This window comes from Mesoplodon mirus, assembly GCF_964341445.2.
Source record: "Mesoplodon mirus genome assembly, chromosome: 9".
In the NCBI taxonomy this organism is placed as follows: Eukaryota; Metazoa; Chordata; class Mammalia; order Artiodactyla; family Ziphiidae; genus Mesoplodon; species Mesoplodon mirus.
Genome location: NC_138985.1, coordinates 108248411 through 108269142, shown reverse-complemented (window position 1 = coordinate 108269142; position 20732 = coordinate 108248411). Strand labels below are relative to the sequence as shown.

Here is a 20732-nt window from a genome sequence, read left to right as displayed (position 1 = left end):
TAGGATAAGGCAGATGCCCCCACTGTCTGTTACAACACAGCACCAGGCCGTCTACATAAAGTCAACACATCTGGGGAATCCGTTTGTGACTTTTAGTTACTACCAAACTCAAGCCATTTTCATTTACTAAAAGAAAAGTCAATGAAAGAAGCAAAACTAAACAGAACGGAACCACTTTCTACTACCACTTCTTTATCCAACTGAACTCAGTGGAAATTTAAGCAATTGCCTGTATTAAAATCATCTGGAAAGGCTCTGCACTAAAAGTTGTGTTGAAAATACTTCCTATCTTCATGTCAACAAACGTCCCACCTGCAGCCAGTGGCAGGAGAGGCAGGCCTGCCTACCATCCCGCACTGTCGCCTGCAAAGTTATAAAAGAATCAAGTTCTCTCTAGGCTGTGGTAGGTACAGCATTGAAAAGGAAAATCCCAGATGAAGCAAATAAGTTCACATTTATTTCAAAGGCAGAGACTCCATGCAATGGACTGGGATTAACTATAAAATTTGTTTTAACAACGCTCAAAGTGCTCTAAGTATATACACTATGCATCAGATTTAGAAGAAAAAAGCTGAACATACCACATTTATACTAATAAACCAAAAAAGTTGCTTCTAGAGACAACTATGCAATATAATTATCATTTCTGTGGGTTCTCTCTCAAAGATAGATACAATTTCTCAATCCCATAAACTATTTTAATAGTACAATGTCAGTAATGAAAGGTAGAGAGAATTTTGCAAGTAAGTATAATAACTAGGACCTATATTTGCATAAGGAAAACTAGCAAAAACTAAGTAACTGTATTTTAAAATGCATGTTCTATACTGAAAATCTAGAAAGCACAGATCAGTTTTTTTTTTTTTTAATCATCTATAAGCCCAATACATACGGATAGCCACTTTCAATACTACGGAAAGCTTTTCAAAAGCAGAGAGGATGCCGTGAGGGTTCACAGCACACAGACCACTTCCTACCCTGCTTTCCCCGTTATTACGGACATTATTACATGTCAATGAATAGTCCTCAATGAATTTTTAATGGCTGTTTATGGCTATTTTATACCAAGTCCTTAATGGTGAAGGCTGAGGTTGTTTTCTGTTGTTTCCTATTATTAAAGTATTCCGAACAACCTTGCACATACAATTTGGACACAACTATTTCCTTAGGACAGAATTAAAAGTTAAAAAATCACCAAAGTACATTTTTATGTCTTTATATTTCTAAATTTCTCCAGAAAGATCATAGCAAACTAACACTCCCACCTGACTGCAGGGGCTCCAGCTCCCTTCACTCTGGCCAACACTGGCTACAACCATTTCTTTAAAAATGTTTTCAACATGATAAGTTAAAAAATTTTTTAATTCTTCATTTCTTTAATAATTAAGAGGTTGAAAATTTTCCTATATGCTTACTGACCATTTGCATTTCTTGTTTCTGTGAACCAGTTACATCCTTCAGAACCATACTCTAAAAGTATGGACATATATATGTATGTATGAACAGTCGCATACATTTGGAAAAAATACTTCTGTACATTTAGGTTTATTTGCTGTAAGCCATGCTCATTAGGTGAGCAAAATCACGACGAATGTAAGACTCCTGAATAAAAAGTATACAAGATGAAAAATGTCCAAATACCTTCACTGCCTACGTGGTTATTTCAAAATGGACATGGATCATTATTAATCTATTGTGAAAACAATTTGTGACTCTTTCTGTTTGATCTGATTTTCTACAAGACTGAGTTTCTATAAAGGAAAGAGAACTCTGGAGCAGGCAGGCCAAGAAGAAAGGCCGCCACCTGGAATACTGGCCTTGCATTCACAGCTCCTGCAGAGGAGCCGGCGACCTGAGCATAGTGACGCGATGGCCCAGCTGGCAGGTGATGAGCTGCAACAGGACCAGCACATCCTGGCGTGTCAACACTGCAAGGCCTACGCTGCAGGCTGCCAGGGGCCCGGCAGACTCGCCTGGGTGAGTAAGTGCCCCAGTCCCAGTGATGGTGAACTTTGTCACAGAGTATCAGGACAGAGGTGAACTGAATTCTGAATGCACCTGTGTTATAACTTACTGAGAGGTGCAGTCAAGGCTAGGAAACAGGAATGTGATCCTTGGTGTACTGGTCCGGGAAAAAGAACTTTGAAAAAACAGGCTAAGAAAACAGAATAAACTAATTCAGCTCACAGCACTACAGGGAGAAAAACAGCCACTTTTAAGCTTCTGAGAACTAAGGCAGGCAGAGAGAAAAAAAAGAAGACATCACCATGGAAGTCTAAACTGACTCCAAGGGAAGCTAAAATTATGACTTGAGATGAATAATGACTTCAGAACAAAAGAATTTTGACCTGGAAGTGAGAAGCAGGTAGACCTGGGGCCTAGCAAAACCAACAAACTTAACCAGATGGCCTGATGTCTAGACTAGACTAGACCAGACCGGCTGTTCTCGGTTATGCCACAGGGGTCCCCTCATCACACTGTACTCCCTTCACCAACATCTGCCTGCGAGTCAGGACCCAGGCCTGCTCTCCGAGCTGGGCACGACACCGGGAACATACTGGTGTCAAGAAACTGAACAGGGGGCCTCCCTGGTGGCGCAGTGGTTGAGAGTCCGCCTGCCGATGCAGGGGATACGGGTTCGTGCCCCGGTCTGGGAGGATCCCATATGCCGCGGAGCGGCTGGGCCCGTGAGCCATGGCCGCTGGGCCTGCGCATCCGGAGCCTGTGCTCCGCAACGGGGGAGGCCACAACAGTGAGAGGCCCGCATACCGCAAAAAGAAAAAAAAAAAAAAAAAAAAAAAAAGAAACTGAACAGGAAACTTCATTACCTATTTCAAGTTCAAGAGAAAGGAAACCTACCATTATTTACCCACTGGCAGAGAATGTACTCCTATATTTTACTACAAAAAAAAAAAAAGAAAAAAAAGTTGCTGCATTGTAACTCTACATACCTAAGACGTCCTAGAAAATCATAACCGAATGTAAGTGCTGAACAGACATACAGTGGGGAGCAAGAGCATCCGGCTAAACTTTAGAAGAAAAAGGAAACGTCTGTGAAATGGCCAAAAACAAAGTTAATTGAACTAGATCTTTCTGGCTGTAGATGCTCTGGGACTTTTTTTTTTTCTTTCCCCAAGTTCCCTTCTCTTTCCTTCGCCATTCTGAGTTGAAAAATCAAGAAAAATGTTTATGTTTAACCCACCTTCTTGTTATAGCGCCAATAAATGCCAGAGGTTCCTAAAAGCTCAAAGAATATGTTTCACATCCAGAAGTAGGTTACTTTTCTCTAGAAAACATGTCACATGGCTCTCCAGGATGAACCAAGGGTTAAAAATCTAGCTGTTAGCTACTGGCTACAATTATGGGGAAAGGAGCCCTCATTTTTCTCTCGGGCAGTTTCCCCCTCCTCCCTTTCTGACCCACTCTCCCTCACCAGCTCCTGATAAGGCCAGGACTTTGAAGGGTGACACTACAGCAGGGAGATGCACAGTCTGCTCCTTCTTCCTGGGACCGAAAGTACCTCCCAGCCTGAAACACAACCTCACAATCCAAAGTGTTAAATCATCTGTCACCGGAGACCAGCCTGGGGGAGATTATTTTAAAGGGCGATGCAGTTAAGCGGTTACATGGGAGGCTGAACATACACCCGAAAGAGAAAACTTTTAAAAATACTGTTATGTAAACTGAGGCTGGGATAAAACTGCGGTATGGCGACACACAGTTTCCAAAAATACTGTATGTTAAATAACTGAAATGGAAGTGTAGATGTGTTCTAGAAAAGTGTGTCAGATGACTCAAGTTCTACTTAGGAAAAATAACACTGATGTTAAAGATGCAGGTAAAGGGGGGAATAAAATTTTATGATTTTCAGTAATTAAATTAATAAATACAAATAGACATTCTGTTTCATCTGTATCCTAAAAGTTAATAATTAAGAGTTGATCAAACCCTCTTCTTTGGAACTTCGTAAGAAAAATATAGAAAATACTTTGGGAACAGTGATTCATTCACATACAAAATCTGAAGGCCATATAGTGAGTGGATAAAGGCAGTTTCTATATTCAGGCTACTAAGAATTTTAGACAGGCATCATCACTGCCCAATGGTTGTTATAACAACTAGGCAAGTGACTTGCCTTTTGGAGATCAGGTTTCTGACAGCACTAGAGGAGGGCTACTACCACCAACCCCCGTGGGTGACGTAAGCCTTAAATAACATGTAGACGGTTCTTAGCACAATGTCTGACACACAGGACTCAAATGGTAGCTGTGATTTCATGGATATTATTTCATAGTATCTAAAGAATTAAAGTCAGGTGCTTTAGACTCAGTTCAGACTCTCCACTCCTATTAAATATATGCAGTTATTATTTTCTCAGACAAAACTGGAAGAATACTCAATTTAATACTATCCCTAAAAAAATTAAAATTGAAGGTGTCAGAACTACAAATTATAATTATTTGTAGAATAAAAGAATTTAGTAATTGCAGCAAGCAGACAAGCCTCTACTTTCTCAGAGTTCTAAAAGCAAAACATTTGATTGGGCTAAGGACCACTCTGAGTTGGTCAAAAATTACAACTAATAAATTCCCGAGAGACAAACCAGCAGCTAAATGTCCATGATGTCTACACTAGTGCTCCCCTGTTGTTTGCACACCAGGAATCCAACTAAGTGCCTTATCATCTCACAACTGGAATCACCATCTTTATATCTATTACTTACAAGAATTTAAAAAACCACCACCACCACCCATCATACCTAGCAAGCCACAACCCTCTTGAGTGGGTCAATATCCTCTCATCTGCAAAGATTCTACTGTCCTTAAAAGCATTCTACATATCACGACCCAGCAGTTCCACTCCTGCATATACATCTAAGAGAATTAAAAACACGTGTCCACACAGAAGCTCATATACAATATTCATAATAGCCAAAAAGTAGAAACCACCCAGATATCCATTACTGATGGATAAACAAAATATGGACTATGCATTCAACCCAGATGTAAAAAGGAATGATGTGCTGACACGTGCTACAAGGATGAAGCCTGAAGACATGATGCTAAGCCAAAGAAGCCAATCACAAAGGCCAGACACTGTGTGATTCCATTTATGTGAAATGTCCAGAACAGGCAAATTCACAGAGACAGAAAGTAGGTTAGCAGGTGCCAGGGCCTGGGGGAGGACAGGATGGGAAGTGACTGCTAATATGGGTGCAGAGTGTCTTTGTGGGGGGACAGGGCGGTGATGAAAATACTCTAAATTTAGACAGCGGTTACGCGTGCACAACATGGGACTGTACTTAAAACTGCTGCATTGTACACTTAGAAAGGGGTGAGCTTTTTGGGTATGTGAATTATATTTCACTAAAGCTGTTTTTTTAAAAGTATTCTACAGTGTAAGTATATACACATTTATGAATATGTATACATACTTACAGTAAGGTTTAAATTTAGAGATAGACATATAGTTTCATATCTATTTAAATTAAGGTTAATTTTTTCAGATTACAAAACATTAGCATAGTTGAGGGCATACTGGAATATCGCATTGATAGTCACTGATACATATTAAAGAGTTACTTAAATCTCCACTGAACTGGCAACTTTAAACTCCTAGAACCAGCAACCTGCTCTTTGGTGAGTTAGCTTAAATTGCAACTTCCTGTATTTGAATGGAATCAAGAAACTCTACAAGTTAAATAGTATGTCTTGGAGTACAGGCGTCCCTCGATACCTGTGGGGGACAGGTTCCAGGAACCTTCCCCACCAGCAATACCGAAACCCGTGGATGCTCAAGTTCCTTACGTAAAGTGGCCAGCACAGTTGGAGTTGCACATCTGCGGATCAGGAGGGCCGACTGTAGCCTTCGTAGCACACAGCGGTCCCCTGCACCCATCGTGGACCACATAACAGTGAGTGAAACACTTGAACACATTATTTGTAAAACAAGGCCATAACAGTACAACTTTTGCTCTATGTGGTGACCCTCTAGACGGGAGTCAGCAAACCCGTCCCATAAAGGACCAGACAGTAAACACACACCTTCGTGGATCAGACCATTTCTGATGCAAGCTATTCCACTCTGCCCCCATAGCATGAAGGCAGCCCAGCACAACATAGAAACCAGTGCTCCCCGGCTTTAACCAGTGTTGTCCAGCAGAACTTCCTGCAATGATAAAAGTAGTCTATTACCTACTGAGCACTGGAAAACATGGCTACCACGACTAATGATTTCAAATGTAAACAGCCACAGGCCGCTACAGGCTGCTGTCCTGAACAGCACTGCTTTAGACTACCAAGTAGCCAATTTCACCTCTGCTCAAAACAAAGAAGAGTAAATGAGTTAACTTTTAAAGCAAAAAACGAATCTTGTATTACAGGATGAACTGGAAGAGAACACGTGACGTAAAATTTCTAACAACTCACAGATCAGACCAGTAAATAATCAAAATCCTAAGCAAATCAATCACAGCTCAAGCAGGAGGATACGTGTAGAGTTCCATGTATCTGGATTTTGCCATACTTTGTCTGGTATACACTTGCTGGATTCCAGCTCTGAGGTCGTCCCAGATCTGGTCAAGGCCAATTTGCTTCAGACCATGGGGATTTTGACTCCTGTTGGATGACATTGTTGAGTAATATTCTGAAGTCGTCCAGTGCAGCAATCCTTATTCAAGGTACAGCTACTTCTCCATTAGATGAAAATATACAGTATCATTCCAAGTTTATTCACAGCAGTTCAGAAAGGACGTCCTTTAAAGGCAGAGAATGAAATCTCATCGCAGGCAAACCTGAAGAAGAAATAAAGGGAACTAATTAATCCTTTTTCAACATCCTGCGTTGGGGTGGGGGCGGGGGTGGGATAGGATGCCTGCCACACAGCAGAAATAGTGTGCAGGCCTCAGGAGGTACCACTCTAATCCAGAGTTTCTCTTTCTGTGTGGAAGCACACTCACATTACACCGTCTGTGTGTGCTCACGGAGACGTGTAGTTCAAAATCATTATGACTATTAGTGCTCACAGGAAAAGCTGGGTAAAACGGACACAAGCACAACCAACATGTTACTTTGCAGGCCTTCGAAAGGTATCAAAACTTAAACTATATTACTTGACCTACGTAACAGTTAGAAAGACAAACTCAAAGGGAAAAAGGCAAAGGAAATTTCCAGAAAGAGAAACAAAAATAGCTAGTACAAAAAGCCAAACATTCAATCTCTCTAGTTACCTGTGAATTTAAAACACTTTTCACTTAGCATCTGGCAAAATGCAAATGTTGCTGAGGCTGAAGGTGAGGGAAATGGTCACTGTGCCCCACTCACCTCCCCACCCCCGCTTTTGGTGCCGCGCCTGGCGGCTCATGGGATCTTAGTTCCCCGCAATCAGGGATTGAACCTGGGCCCCGGCAGTGAAAGTGCCGAGTCCTAACCACTGGACCGCCAGTGAATTCCCAGTCACTCCCTTTTCAGAAGGGAATTGGGCAAGAATTACCAAAATTTAAAATGTTCCCTCAATTTAGGGAGACCCGGGTTTGAAGCTCAGTTCCATACCTACAAATATGTGGTCTTGGGCAAGTTACTTAACTTCTCACTCCTCTAAGCCTCAATTTCCCTCTCACTGCTCTAAGCCTCAATTTCCCAGCCTGCAAAATGGGGGCAAATCTATTTAACACATAGTAAACACGTGACAAGTGGTAATGGCTATTATTTCTAAGTGAATGAAGCTACTGCAAAATACAATTTATAATGCCTCAGGATTATGGATCCACAGATAAAGAACTTCAGCTATCCAATATTGTATTAAGTCAGTACTTCCCAATACAAAACATTACAGACATACTTTAAGGATTGTCTATGTACATCACATCAAAATGTGGAGGCTTTTAAACAAGTATTTCTGGTGCAAAACTAGGAAAACACTGAATTTTTTTAATGGCTCCAAAAAATAAATGTTGTTGGGATGTAAATGGTATCTGGAACAGGAAGAATGGGTTGTCAAAGTCTGCAAGGGATTCAGTGCATCCTGCATCTTCAACGGCATTATAGAGCTCTCCGTAGGCTAAGGCACATTTAAGGACAACGTAGGTCACACATATGGATTAAGTCTGAACTTCGGAAGCATAAATCATCTCTAATATTTATAACCTAAGCTATGGGACTTAATATTTTATGAAACCACAACATTTTTCCTGGTCCTGAAAATATTTTATGTCATACACTCAAATAGGTATGTCCAAATGTGAAATATAACGATGTCTAACAAGAACGAATCCCCAAGTTTTAAGAAACTAACAACTCAGCAACCGCTTTGCAAATGTTTCCTAATACAATTTCTATCTGCTTTTCCTCTGCCTTGGATGGTACATACTAACGCCCCACTTGACAGGAATCAGGGTACTGTGGACTGGCAGCGCCACCTGACAACACCCCTATTTAAACCTACACTCCATTCCCTGTCACTTACTTAGTTTTTCCCTAAAGGGAAATTATCACTTTTATTTCCCAGACTCACAGTTCAGTTAGTTCTACCTTAGATCGTAAGCTTTCTCAGACCCATCTAGACGCTCTATTTACTTCCTTTTCTTCTCTTCTAATGTCTACCAGCAACTGAAAATGTTCAACTTTCCCCATTTTTTTAAACTCATTTTTAAAATATTTATTTATTTATTTATTTGGTTGTGCTGGGTCTTAGTTGCGGCACGCGGGCTCCCTAGTTGTGGCATACACGCGGGATCTAGTTCCCCGACCAGGGATGGAACCCGGGCCCCCTGCATTGGGAGCATAGAGCTTTAACCACTGCACCACGAGGGAAGTCCCTCGACTTTCCCCATTTTTATCTTTACCTCACCTTATCATTTCAGCTGGGTACCTTAAAAAAGTAAATTCAATTATGACACGTAAGCACAGGATGGGGATGTATCAACCTTTCTTTCTTCAAACCTCCATAGGCCAGTCATTCACAACGTTCGTCTCCAGCCCAGCCTTCTTCTCTGAACTCCAGGCCTATCTCTGTATCCAGTTCACATCTTCTCCTATGTCTCAAACCCAGCAGATCCACAACTGGACTCAGGATCTTCCTCCAACCTCCATTCTCCACCAGTGCTGCCCGCCTTAGTTAGTGGCAGCTCCACGCACCCACACACCAGAAACCTGGGAATAATTCGAATGCCTTATCCCTCATCTTCCACATTCAGCAGCTACAGATTTTAACTCTCAAGGTCATTTCAAATCCACTCACTCATCTCTACTTCCTCTTCCAGTAATCATCACCATCCTCTCTTCCCTGGACCACTATTTTCACAGTCTAAACTGGACTCCCATACCTCCCAATATTTATGTCACTCCTCATCTATTCTTCACACAGCAGTTGAGTCTAAAACTGTCACTCTGACTAGGCTGTCATCCTGAGCGCAAGGGCAGCCTGAAGCTGAGAAATCCTTACTACGGCAGAATCACCTCTCCCTCCTCATTCGCCTCTTGCAGAACTCCCCCTTCACCCCCTGGGGACAGCCACACAGACTCTGTCCTCCTTTCGTGGACGTGCCAGTCCCCTTCCCACTCCTGAACATCTGTGCACTTGCTGCTGCTTCTTCCCGGAAAGCTCCTCTTCGTCAAGTTCTTTTCCAGCCACGGAAGACACACTAGGGAACTCCCAGGCGAGGTTCAGGCTCGCCCATTTCCAGGTCTTTCCCGTCTTAACTCTCACTCAGGGTCGACACTCCACGGCTGTGTCTTTACTGGGACTCTCTCCCTGTACCGGTGAGAAGGATCCCCAGGCACAGAGGCCGTCTCTTTCACTCACCACAGTGTCTCTGAGCCCACTTCAGAGCAGGCGCAGAGCTCCATCAATGTTTTGCATGAATAAACGAGAGAGTAAATTAAGGAATCGATGAGTTACATGTTTTGCAAGGATTGAGAAATAAGGAAACACCAACATCATCGAGCATCTAAACTCGCCCCAAATCCCCCTGGAGCATCTCCACAAATTCTATCTTGTTCCCTTTCAACTTTTTCCTTCCAACACTATATTTTAGGCTAAAATTTATTTCTTGCTGTTTCATTCAGTCATGTTTTGTATTATCCTGGTCACTGCAAATGTATACATATTTTAACACAGTTTTTAAAGACTTATGAGATTTATAGAAATTTAGTGACCATTAGTATTTATCTAACAAATATTCAGTAGGAAGCGACCCTGTGCCAGGCACTGTCCTCTGCCCTGGTTACATACTATTAATAGTAAATCAAAGCAGACGTGGTCCACTTCCATAACACCACTGCCATGGAATAAAACATCTAAGAGGTTAACATACACATCTTTGGTATATAACCCACTTGTAAACTGGAAACTTTATGTACCAGGCATTTGTGCCAAAAGCGTTTGCTCATAAGAGCCAATTTCAGTCACAGACGATTAGAGGTTAGCCTTAAAAGATGGTTCTGGCCCTTCCTTTTACAGATGAAGAAACGGACCCAAAGAAGCAGTCAGAGCTGATCGAGGTCACAATGCTAGGAGGTGGCAGGACCCCAGGCCAGAGCTCTGGATTCTCAAGCCAGTACTCCCCACACTCTAGTCTGAACTTTAGATTCTGTGATGTTTAAGGTGTCGATAAACAGGGAAACCACTAACAGAGCCATAAGAAAAATAAACAAACAAACAGATTCACCAGGTATCTATTAATCTTACAAACCCAAACAGCTCCAATGAAAAGAGTTGATAGTCTGAAAGAACAAACCAGTCCTAATCGTATCAATATTAAATCTATTTAAATATTTTGAAATTTAAGAAAGCTGGGTTGGGGAAAAAAAAAAAAAAAAGCCTGACTTTTTAAACTAAGAACGCTGTAACTATCAGAGCAGTATAAAGTCAGGGTAGCACTTGTCATACCAACGTCACCCCGAACCCTGCCCCAGAGGCAAGGTTAAGATACACCAAGTAAAACGGTCAGTGATTTCCTCACGATACCTCACTGTCCTCACTCGACATCAGCACCCAAATGCGTTCTTTCTTCCTCGTATTGTTCATCTGATTCCAGTCATAAGCTTACTCTGTCAAGAGTCACTGGTATTCTAAGATCAAAAACAATCTTTTCATGTTAAAATGTCAAGTCTACTTTATTACGCACGTTCTGTGTCTAGGTCTACGCGTAGAAATCTGGTGCCACAGCAAATCTCAGCTTATGTGGAGACTAGGCCGAAAAATCAGCAAAGTATTCTACTCCTGCTTTTAGGTGCTTTATTGTTTTTCCTTTTAAACTACTCATTCCCTTTTTCTAGTTGTCCCCACTGAGATTCGAAAATTCATAGAGTTGATCCAAGGTTCACAACAATTCACATGTCCTTATTGACTTAATGGAGAAGTCTGAAGAGGATAACCTTATCTTATATTTTTAATATCCCCCAGTGGGCCTCACATTTACATATTTAACATTTATCACTTATACTACAACAAACTAAATCTAAAGGGAAACGTTAAAAGTCAGTACATCAGAAAAAGGTCCTAAAAATCAGGTCACATGCTGATAGCAGCTGACCTGCTGGTCTCAGGCTGGGCTCCCTGGAGCAGATGCTGGGACACAGTCTGGGTGGAGGATGCTTCTTAGGGATGACACCTGTGAGGGGCAGGGGAGGAAGCAGGACCGGGCAGAGGAGGAAGGGAACTGTGAGGTGGTCCCCACCTGGCAGGCAGCTGGGTGCCCAGCACTGACCGGACATGGCACGCAGGGCTGCAGAGGCAGCCTTTCTGCTCCTGCTGGCTCAGTCTCTGCAATGGGCCGGGCCGGGCACGGCAGCGCTAACTGGAGGCCACCTGCTGACCATGCGCAGGAGTCAAGTCTTTCCCTGACGGGGCACCTGGGTGGGGCCCAAATGGACCCAAGATGCTTTGCTCACGGAGGTTTCCACCTCGGGGTGTGTGCGGGTTTGTGTGTCTGGATTTCACCTGTTTATGCAGCACTCAGTGTCTGACTATAAAACTGTTTGGAGTAATAAAGTACAATAATAGAGGTGCCCATAAAAGACTGACTTAGGGACTTCCCTGGTGGCGCAGTGGTTCAGAATCCGCCTGCCAGTGCAGGGGACACGGGTTCGAGCCCTGGTCCGGGAAGATCCCACATGCTGTGGAGCAACTAAGCCTGTACGCCACAACTACTGAGCCTGTGCTCTAGAGCCCGCAAGCCACAACTACTGAGCCCCCGTGCCTACAGCCCGTGCTCCGCAACAACAGAAGCCACTGCAGTGAGAAGCCCGTGCACCACAACCAAGAGCAGCCCCTGCTCGCCGCAACTAGAGAAAGCCCGCACGCAGCAGCGAAGACCCAACGCGGCTCCCCCCGCAAAAAAAAAAAAAGACTGGTTTAACTGTCAATGTTGAATTTTCAGGAATAAACCACTTTACAAACCACATACCCTCCATCTCATAACCAGGCCATCAAAAACTATCAATAGTCTTAATCCGACCTCATGAAAAGTCAGAGGTGTAAATGGCTTTGGGGTAAGGGCTAAAAATATTTTCGCAATAATTCACATCACAGAGCCAAAAAACAGGATGTCCAAGAAGCTGAAAGATATTAAAAATAAAAGACAAAACAAAATGAAATATACACTTAGGAAATCGTGTGGTTTTCCAAAGTAGTCTGTTACAGTAGGTCCCTGGCATCACAGGATTTACCAATTGCAGTGATGAATATCCAGGAGGAACACTCAAGTTTTCGGAAGTATAATCTGCAGATATGCCACTTCACCATTTGGAAGCACAGGCCCAAGCACAGGAGACCAAGGCACAAAATGCAGCCAACCAAGGGCAGGAACCGATGGCAGAGCAGGCTGTAGCGTCCCACCCCAGAGCCTGGCTCAGAAGCCTGCATGAGTACCAGCACTGCTCAGCCACCCACCCTCCCTTCACCTTCCTCTCTCCCAGAAAGTAAGATAACAGAGGAGCCAAAATAAACAAAGGTATCTAACAGGAGGGAGGTTGTCTATTTAAGGCTTTGCCTCATGGAAGAGACTGTTGTTCCAAAGGGATATGAAAGCCAACAGAATCAATATTAAACAAGTTTTCTAACAATTCAAATCGTGAACGAATCAGCCTGCTGCTCAAGATTAATGGTGCATAAGATTCCTTCCTTGAGTTCAAGTGTGAACTAACCAAGTGACCTCCAAGAATCCTGCAAAGTACATCCTCTTTGATAGTAGTAATTCACAGTTTCATTAGTAAGGAAAGGGCTTTCTTAAAAGAGCACTTATAACAGCCATCTACAGACACTGACTGGAGTGTCAGCTCAACAGATCATTGAGGGAATCTGGGGAAACGCTAGCTTTACTGCAGCTAAATATTGTTTGCTACAAGACTTCAGAGGCCTTGATAAGTGAATGTGTCTTATGAGTTTCCATCAGAAAAACAGTATAAAGCATCTCCTACTCAAACTGACTTGGCCAGAGCATATTTTTTCCTGAACATATCTCAGGACTGGACTTTCAAGAAAACACTAATGTTTCAAGGAACAACATTACTTAAAAAGGGGGTGGGGGGGTGGGGAGGTAAATCTGCTCTGATCCCTACAGGGTCCTAACTCTCTTGGGATCAACCACACGGTGTTCTGCAACTTTTCCATTTAACAATGAGATAGACCTCACTTCACTTAATGAAACACGCCTCACTGGTTTTGTGCGCATATACTATTCTACGTCCATCACACTAGCGCCCTGCTAGAGTGCTTCTAGGTGCTGACTTTTTAACAGTTGTAAGTAGTACTGCAACAGGCAGCTGCCTATGGATTTCTCTTCTTTGAGCATACTTTGAGCATATATGATAAACACCCACGAGTATCTAGAGGATAAACGGAACATGGAACCATTTACCAGGACAGAACACATCACAGGGAAGACAGGCGGGAGATAGTTCACTTTCGGACCCGGTGAATCTCAGGTGCTTGAGAGCTCATCTCTGATGGGCACGACTTGAGTCTGGGAACCAGAGTTAATCAGAGAAATTACAGAAAAAGATGGGCCCAAACTGAATCTTGAGGAACATTCAGAAACTGACTAGATGCTGGGGACCCCACAGAGTTTGTATCTGCAAAGTTACAGCCAAAAGCAACGAGACCTATCCTGGAGGCCAGAGAAGGCCATGGCTGGCTGGGCCTAAGGAGGTCGCTGCCATTTACTTCCTGTATGATCTTGGGTAAATCACTTAATATCTATGAGGGTCAGGGTTGAATGTGGCAACGTAGTGTTGGATAAATGCTAGCTGTTATTTTCATCATCGTGACAGTATCCGAAATGTAGCTTCTGACTTTAGCTCTATGTAAGTCACTGGGGACCTGAGCAAGGCAGGTTTCACTGGTTTTAGAGGAGGAATCAAACTGGAGTGGGCTGGGAGGGTCAGAAATGCAGACTATCTTTAGGAATTCTGGCCATGAAGGCATGAAGAGGCTGGAAGGGGATGCGACAACTGGGAAAGGCCCGCATGTCCTCATCCTCTCTCCAGAGAAAGAGAGGGACGGGAGGGCAGGGGGCTGTGGCTGGTAGGGGCACAGCTGGGTGGCCAGGCCCAAGAGGGGCTGATGTGAGGTGGAGGCAACGAAGGCCACGTCGCCTGCGACAGGGTGACAGGGCACAATGACCGCTACAGGCGGGCTGAGCAGTCGGGCAGCACCGGGGGGACGAGCGGAGCCCCCAGACCGCCTTCGACGGGAGCCCATGGGATGCTGAGGAAGAGCGACGGCCACGACTCGGCTTCAGGGGCCTTAGTCTCTGAGGAAGAGCAAGGAGGCCGAAGGCGTGTGAAGAGAGGCTTCCGGGGAGTTTCCCATTCCCGGAATTGGGCTCCAGAAGGTTCCATGAAGAACCAGGTGGGGAAAGAAGGGAGGGCAGGGAGGACTGGGGTAGGAATCTGGGTCGCTGGGGACAGACAATGCAGCTACGGGGGGTTAGTTCAGAGATGGGAGAGACCCTGGGGAGACACAAGGGGACTTAGGCCTCTGGTTTCAGTAGAGGGTGGCTTCCAATTTATGGGGCGGGGCATGGCCCTCGGCCTGGACCACATCTCACCAGCTACGCTCCCTGCGTGCTCCTAATGTGTTATATTATTCCCCCAACAAGTCCTAAATACCGAACAGACAGGAATATAAGTTAAGACTTTAATGAACGTAACTACATTTCTACTCTAGGGGAGAAACCGCAAATTTAAAAATAATAAAAGAATTGTGTCCCCTGCTCAGTTTCACCTCCAATACTCAAAAAAACCCAGATACCACTTTTGTCTATTAATGCAGTCCTGATAGTTGCCTCTGTTCCTATAAATTAAGACCAAACACACTTAGCAGATGCTTTTGCACAAGCCAACGTTGAACAGGGTTAAATAAACAAAGCAAAATCAATCAAATCAGAGTTGTAACAGGAATACATGAAACAGGGTTCTTCAAAAAGACCACAACTGCTTCAGTTAGGTGACTGCTTTTGAAAAAATGTAAAAAGATAAAAACAAAGCATGGACTTAAACTGTTACAGTATCTTCTAAAAATAAAGCATTAGAGTAAATTAAAATACAGTTAAAACTCACTGTTAAAAAATAAAACAAGTCGAAATGTAGCTTTTCTAGTTTAGTAACATTTTAAATCTGATTAAAATGTGAATGATCCTGGGTATTACTCAGGAATTACTTATTTTCTAACACTTGGTTAAAAGCATGCAGAACCCCCGGCTTTCACCTGCAGTGTGGCACATACAACATGAAATGTATGATAAAACAGTGATTTAGACCTAGAGGAACGTTTGCCTATGCACACAAAGAAATATGCAGGGACTTCCGGGAAAGATGGCGGAAGAGTAAGACGCGGAGATCACCTTCCTCCCCACAGATACACCAGAAATACAGCTACACGTGGAACAACTCCTACAGAGCACCTACTGAACGCTGGCAGAAGACCCCAGACCTCCCAAAAGGCAAGAAACTCCCCACGTACCTGGGTAGGGCAAAGCGGAGAGATGCCCGCACAGAGGATCGGTGCCGACCGGCACTCACCAGCCCGAGAGGCTTGTCTGCTCGCCCGCCAGGGCGGGCGGCGCTGGGAGCTGAGGCTCGGGTTTCAGTCGGAGCACAGGGAGAGGACTGGGGCTGGCGGCGTGAACACAGCCTGAAGGGGCTAATGCACCACAGCTAGCCGAGAGGGAGTCCGGGATAAAGTCTGGACCTGCCGAAGAGGCAAGAGACTTTTTCTTTCCCCTTTGTTTCCTGGTGCGCGAGGAGAGGGGATTAAAAGCACTGCTTAAAGGAGGTCCAGAGACGGGCGTGGGACGCTGGGGCTGCTGCCGCCGCCGTCACGAGGCCTGTGTGCGAGCGCAGGTCACTGTCCTCGCCCCCTTCCGGGAGCCTGTGCAGCCCATCACTGCCGGGGTCCCGAGATCCAGGGACGGCTTCCCTGGGAGAGCGCACGGCGCGCCTCGGGCTGGTGCAACGTCACGCCGGCGGTGCAACGTCACGCTGGCGCAACGTCTGGCCGGCGTCTGACGCCCGCAGGTTCGCCCCGCCTACGTGCCCCCCCACCCCGCCTCAGTGAGCCAGAGTCCCCGAAGCGGCTGCTCCTTTAACCCTGTCCTGTCTGAGCGAAGAACAGACGCCCTCCGGCGACCTACACGCAGAGGCGGGGCCAAATCCAAAGCTGAGACCCGGGAGCTGTGAGAACAAAGAAGAGAAAGAGAAATCTCTCCCAGCAGCCTCAGAAGCAGCGGATTGAAACTCCACAATCAACTTGATGTACCCTGCATCTGTGGAATACATGAATAGACAACAAATCATCCCAAATTGAGGAGCCAGGAGTCAGTGCTGTGCCTCTGAGGTGGGAGAGCCTACTTCAGGACACTGGTCCACAAGAGACCTCCCAGCTCCACATAATATCAAACGGCAGAAATCTTCCAGAGATCTCCATCTCAACACTAGCACCCAGCTTCACTCAACGACCAGCAAGCTACAGTGCTGGACACCCTATGCCAAACAACTAGCAAGACAGGAACACAACGCCACCCATTAGCAGAAAGTCTGCCTAAAATCATAAAAAGTCCGCAGACACCCCAAAACACACCACCAGATGAGGACCTGCCCACCAGAAAGACAAGATCCAGCCTCATCCACCAGAACACAGGCACTAGTCCCCTACACCAGGAAGCCTACACAACCCACTGAACTAACCTTAGCCACTGGGGACAGACACCAAAAACAACGGGAACTACGAACCTGCAGCCTGCAAAAAGGAGACCCCAAACACAGTAAGATAAGCAAAATGAGAAGACAGAAAAACACACAGCAGATGAAGGAGCAAGATAAAAATCCACCAGACCTAACAAATGAAGAGGAAATAGGCAGTCTACCTGAAAAAGATTTCAGAATAATGATAGTAAAGATGATGCAAAATCTTGGAAATAGAATAGACAAAATGCAAGAAACAGTTAACAAGGACCTAGAAGAACTAAAGATGAATCAAGCAACGATTCAGAACACAATAAATGAAATGAAAAATACTCTAGATGGGATCAATAGCAGAATAACTGAGGCAGAAGAACGGATAAGTGAGGTGGAAGATAAAATAGTGGAAATAACTGCTGCAGAGCAAAATAAAGAAAAAAGAATGAAAAGAACAGAGGACAGTCTCAGAGACCTCTGGGACAACATTAAACGCACCAACATCCGAATTATAGGGGTTCCAGAAGAAGAAGAGAAAAAGAAAGGGACTGAGAAAATATTTGAAGAGATTATAGTTGAAAACTTCCCTAATATGGGAAAGGAAATAGTCAAGTCCAGGAGGCACAGAGAGTCCCATACAGGATAAACCCAAGGAGAAATATGCCAAGACACATATTAATCAAACTGTCAAAAATTAAATACAAAGAAAACATATTAAAAGCAGCAAGGGAAAAACAACAAATAACACACAAGGGAATCCCCATCAGGTTAACAGCTGATCTTTCAGCAGAAAGTCTGCAAGCCAGAAGGGAGTGGCAGGACATATTTAAAGTGATGAAGGAGAAAAACCTGAAACCAAGATTACTCTACCCAGCAAGGATCTCATTCAGATTTGATGGAGAAATTAAAACGTTTACAGACAAGCAAAAGCTGAGAGAGTTCAGCACCACCAAACCAGCTTTACAACAAATGCTAAAGGAACTTCTCTAGGCAAGAAACACAACAGAAGGAAAAGACCTACAATAACGAACCTAAAACAATTAAGAAAATGGAAATAGGAACATACATATCGATAATTACCTTAAATGTAAATGGACTAAATGCTCCCACCAAAAGACACAGATTGGCTGAATGGATACAAAAACAAGACCCATATATATGCTGTCTACAAGAGACCCACTTCAGACCTAGAGACACATACAGACTGAAAGTAAGGGGATGGAAAAAGATGTTCCATGCAAATGGAAACCAAAAGAAAGCTGGAGTAGCAATTCTCATATCAGACAAAATAGACTTTAAAATAAAGACTACTAGAAGAGACAAAGAAGGACACCACATAATGATCAAGGAATCGATCCAAGAAGAAGATATAACAATTGTAAATATTTATGCACCCAACATAGGAGCACCTCAATACATAAGGCAAATACTAACAGCCATAAAAGGAGAAATCGACAGTAACACAATCATAGTAGGGGACTTTAACACCCCACTTTCACCAATGGACAGATCATCCAAAATGAAAATAGATAAGGAAACACAAGCCTTAAATGATACATTAAACAAGATGGACTTAATTGATATTTATAGGACATTCCATCCAAAAACAACAGAATACACATTTTTCTCAAGTGCTCATGGAACATTCTCCAGAAGAGATCATATCTTGGGTCACAAATCAAGCCTTGGTAAATTTAAGAAAACTGAAATTGTATCAAGTATCTTTTCCGACCACAATGCTATGAGACTAGATATCAATTACAGGAAAAGATCTGTAAAAAATACAAACACATGGAGGCTAAACAATACACTACTTAATAACAAAGTGATCACTGAAGAAATCAAAGAGAAATTAAAAAATACCTAGAAACAAATGACAATGGAGACACGACGACCCAAAACCTATGGGATGCAGCAAAAGCAGTTCTAAGAGAACTGTTAAGAAACAGGAAACATCTCGAATAAACAACCTAACCTTGCACCTAAAGCAATTAGAGAAAGAAGAACAAAAACACCCCAAAGTTAGCAGAAGGAAAGAAATCATAAAAATCAGATCAGAAATAAATGAAAAAGAAATGAAGGAAACGATAGCAAAGATCAATAAAACTAAAAGCTGGTTCTTTGAGAAGATAAACAAAATTGATAAACCATTAGCCAGACTCATCAAGAAAAAAAGGGAGAAGACTCAAATCAATAGAATTAGAAATGAAAAAGGAGAAGTAACAACTGACACTGCAGAAATACAAAAGATCATGAGAGATTACTACAAGCAACTCTATGCCAATAAAATGGACAACCTGGAAGAAATGGACAAATTCTTAGAAAAGCACAACCTGCCAAGACTGAATCAGGAAGAAATAGAAAATATGAACAGACCAATCACAAGCACTGAAATTGAAACTGTGATAAAAAAATCTTCCAACAAACAAAAGCCCAGGACCAGATGGCTTCACAGGCGAATTCTATCAAACATTTAGAGAAGAGCTAACACCTATCCTTCTCAAACTCTTCCAAAATATAGCAGAGCGAGGAACACTCCCAAACTCATTCTACGAGGCCACCATCACCTTGATACCAAAACCAGACAAGGATGTCACAAAGAAAGAAAACTACAGGCCAATATCACTGATGAACATAGATGCAAAATTCCTCAACAAAATACTAGCAAACAGAATCCAACAGCACATTAAAAGGATCATACACCATGATCAAGTGGGGTTTATTCCAGGAATGCAAGGATTCTTCAATATACACAAATCAATCAACGTGATACACCATATTAACAAACTGAAGGAGAAAAACCATATGATAATCTCACTAGATGCAGAGAAAGCTTTCGACAAAATTCAACACCCATTTATGATAAAAACCCTGCAGAAAGTAGGCATAGAGGGAACTTTCCTCAACATAATAAAGGCCATATATGACAAACCCACAGCCAACATCATCCTCAATGGTGAAAAACTGAAACCATTTCTACTAAGATCAGGAACAAGACAAGGTTGCCCACTCTGACCACTCTTATTCAACCTAGTTTTGGAAGTTTTAGCCACAGCAATCAGAGAAGAAAAGGAAATAAAAGGAATCCAAATCGGAAAAGAAGAAGTAAAGCTGTCACTGTTTGCAGATGACATAAGACTATACATAGAGAATCCTAAAGATGCTACCAGAAAACTACTAGAGCTAATCAATGAATTTGGTAAAGTAGCAGGATACAAAATTAATGCACAGAAATCACTGGCATTCCTATATACTAATGATGAAAAATCTGAAAGTGAAATCAGGAAAACACTCCCATTTACCACTGCAACAAAAAGAATAAAATATCTAGGAATAAACCTACCTAAGGAGACAAAAGACCTGTATGCAGAAAATTATAAGACACTGAAGAAAGAAATTAAAAATGATACAAATAGATGGAGAGATATGCCATGTTCTTGGATGGCAAGAATCAACATTGTGAAAATGACTCTACTACCCAAAGCAATCTACAGATTCAATGCAATCCCTATCAAACTACCACTGGCATTTTTCACAGAACTAGAACAAAAAATT

The 20732-nt window shown here is 43.1% G+C and overlaps 1 protein-coding gene across 4 annotated transcripts in view; it reads right to left on the bottom strand.

Annotated features, from left to right (window-relative positions):
* CUL1 (cullin 1) overlaps positions 1–20732 on the bottom strand; it is a 118950-nt gene that overhangs the window by 63599 nt on the left and 34619 nt on the right. For all 4 annotated transcript variants that reach the window (XM_082632383.1, XM_082632385.1, XM_082632384.1 and 1 more), the window contains one exon: positions 6492–6793. In XM_082632383.1, coding sequence (XP_082488509.1) covers positions 6492–6631 — 140 coding nt within the window. In that variant the 5' untranslated portion in view covers positions 6632–6793. The remainder of the gene's footprint in view (positions 1–6491; positions 6794–20732) is intronic.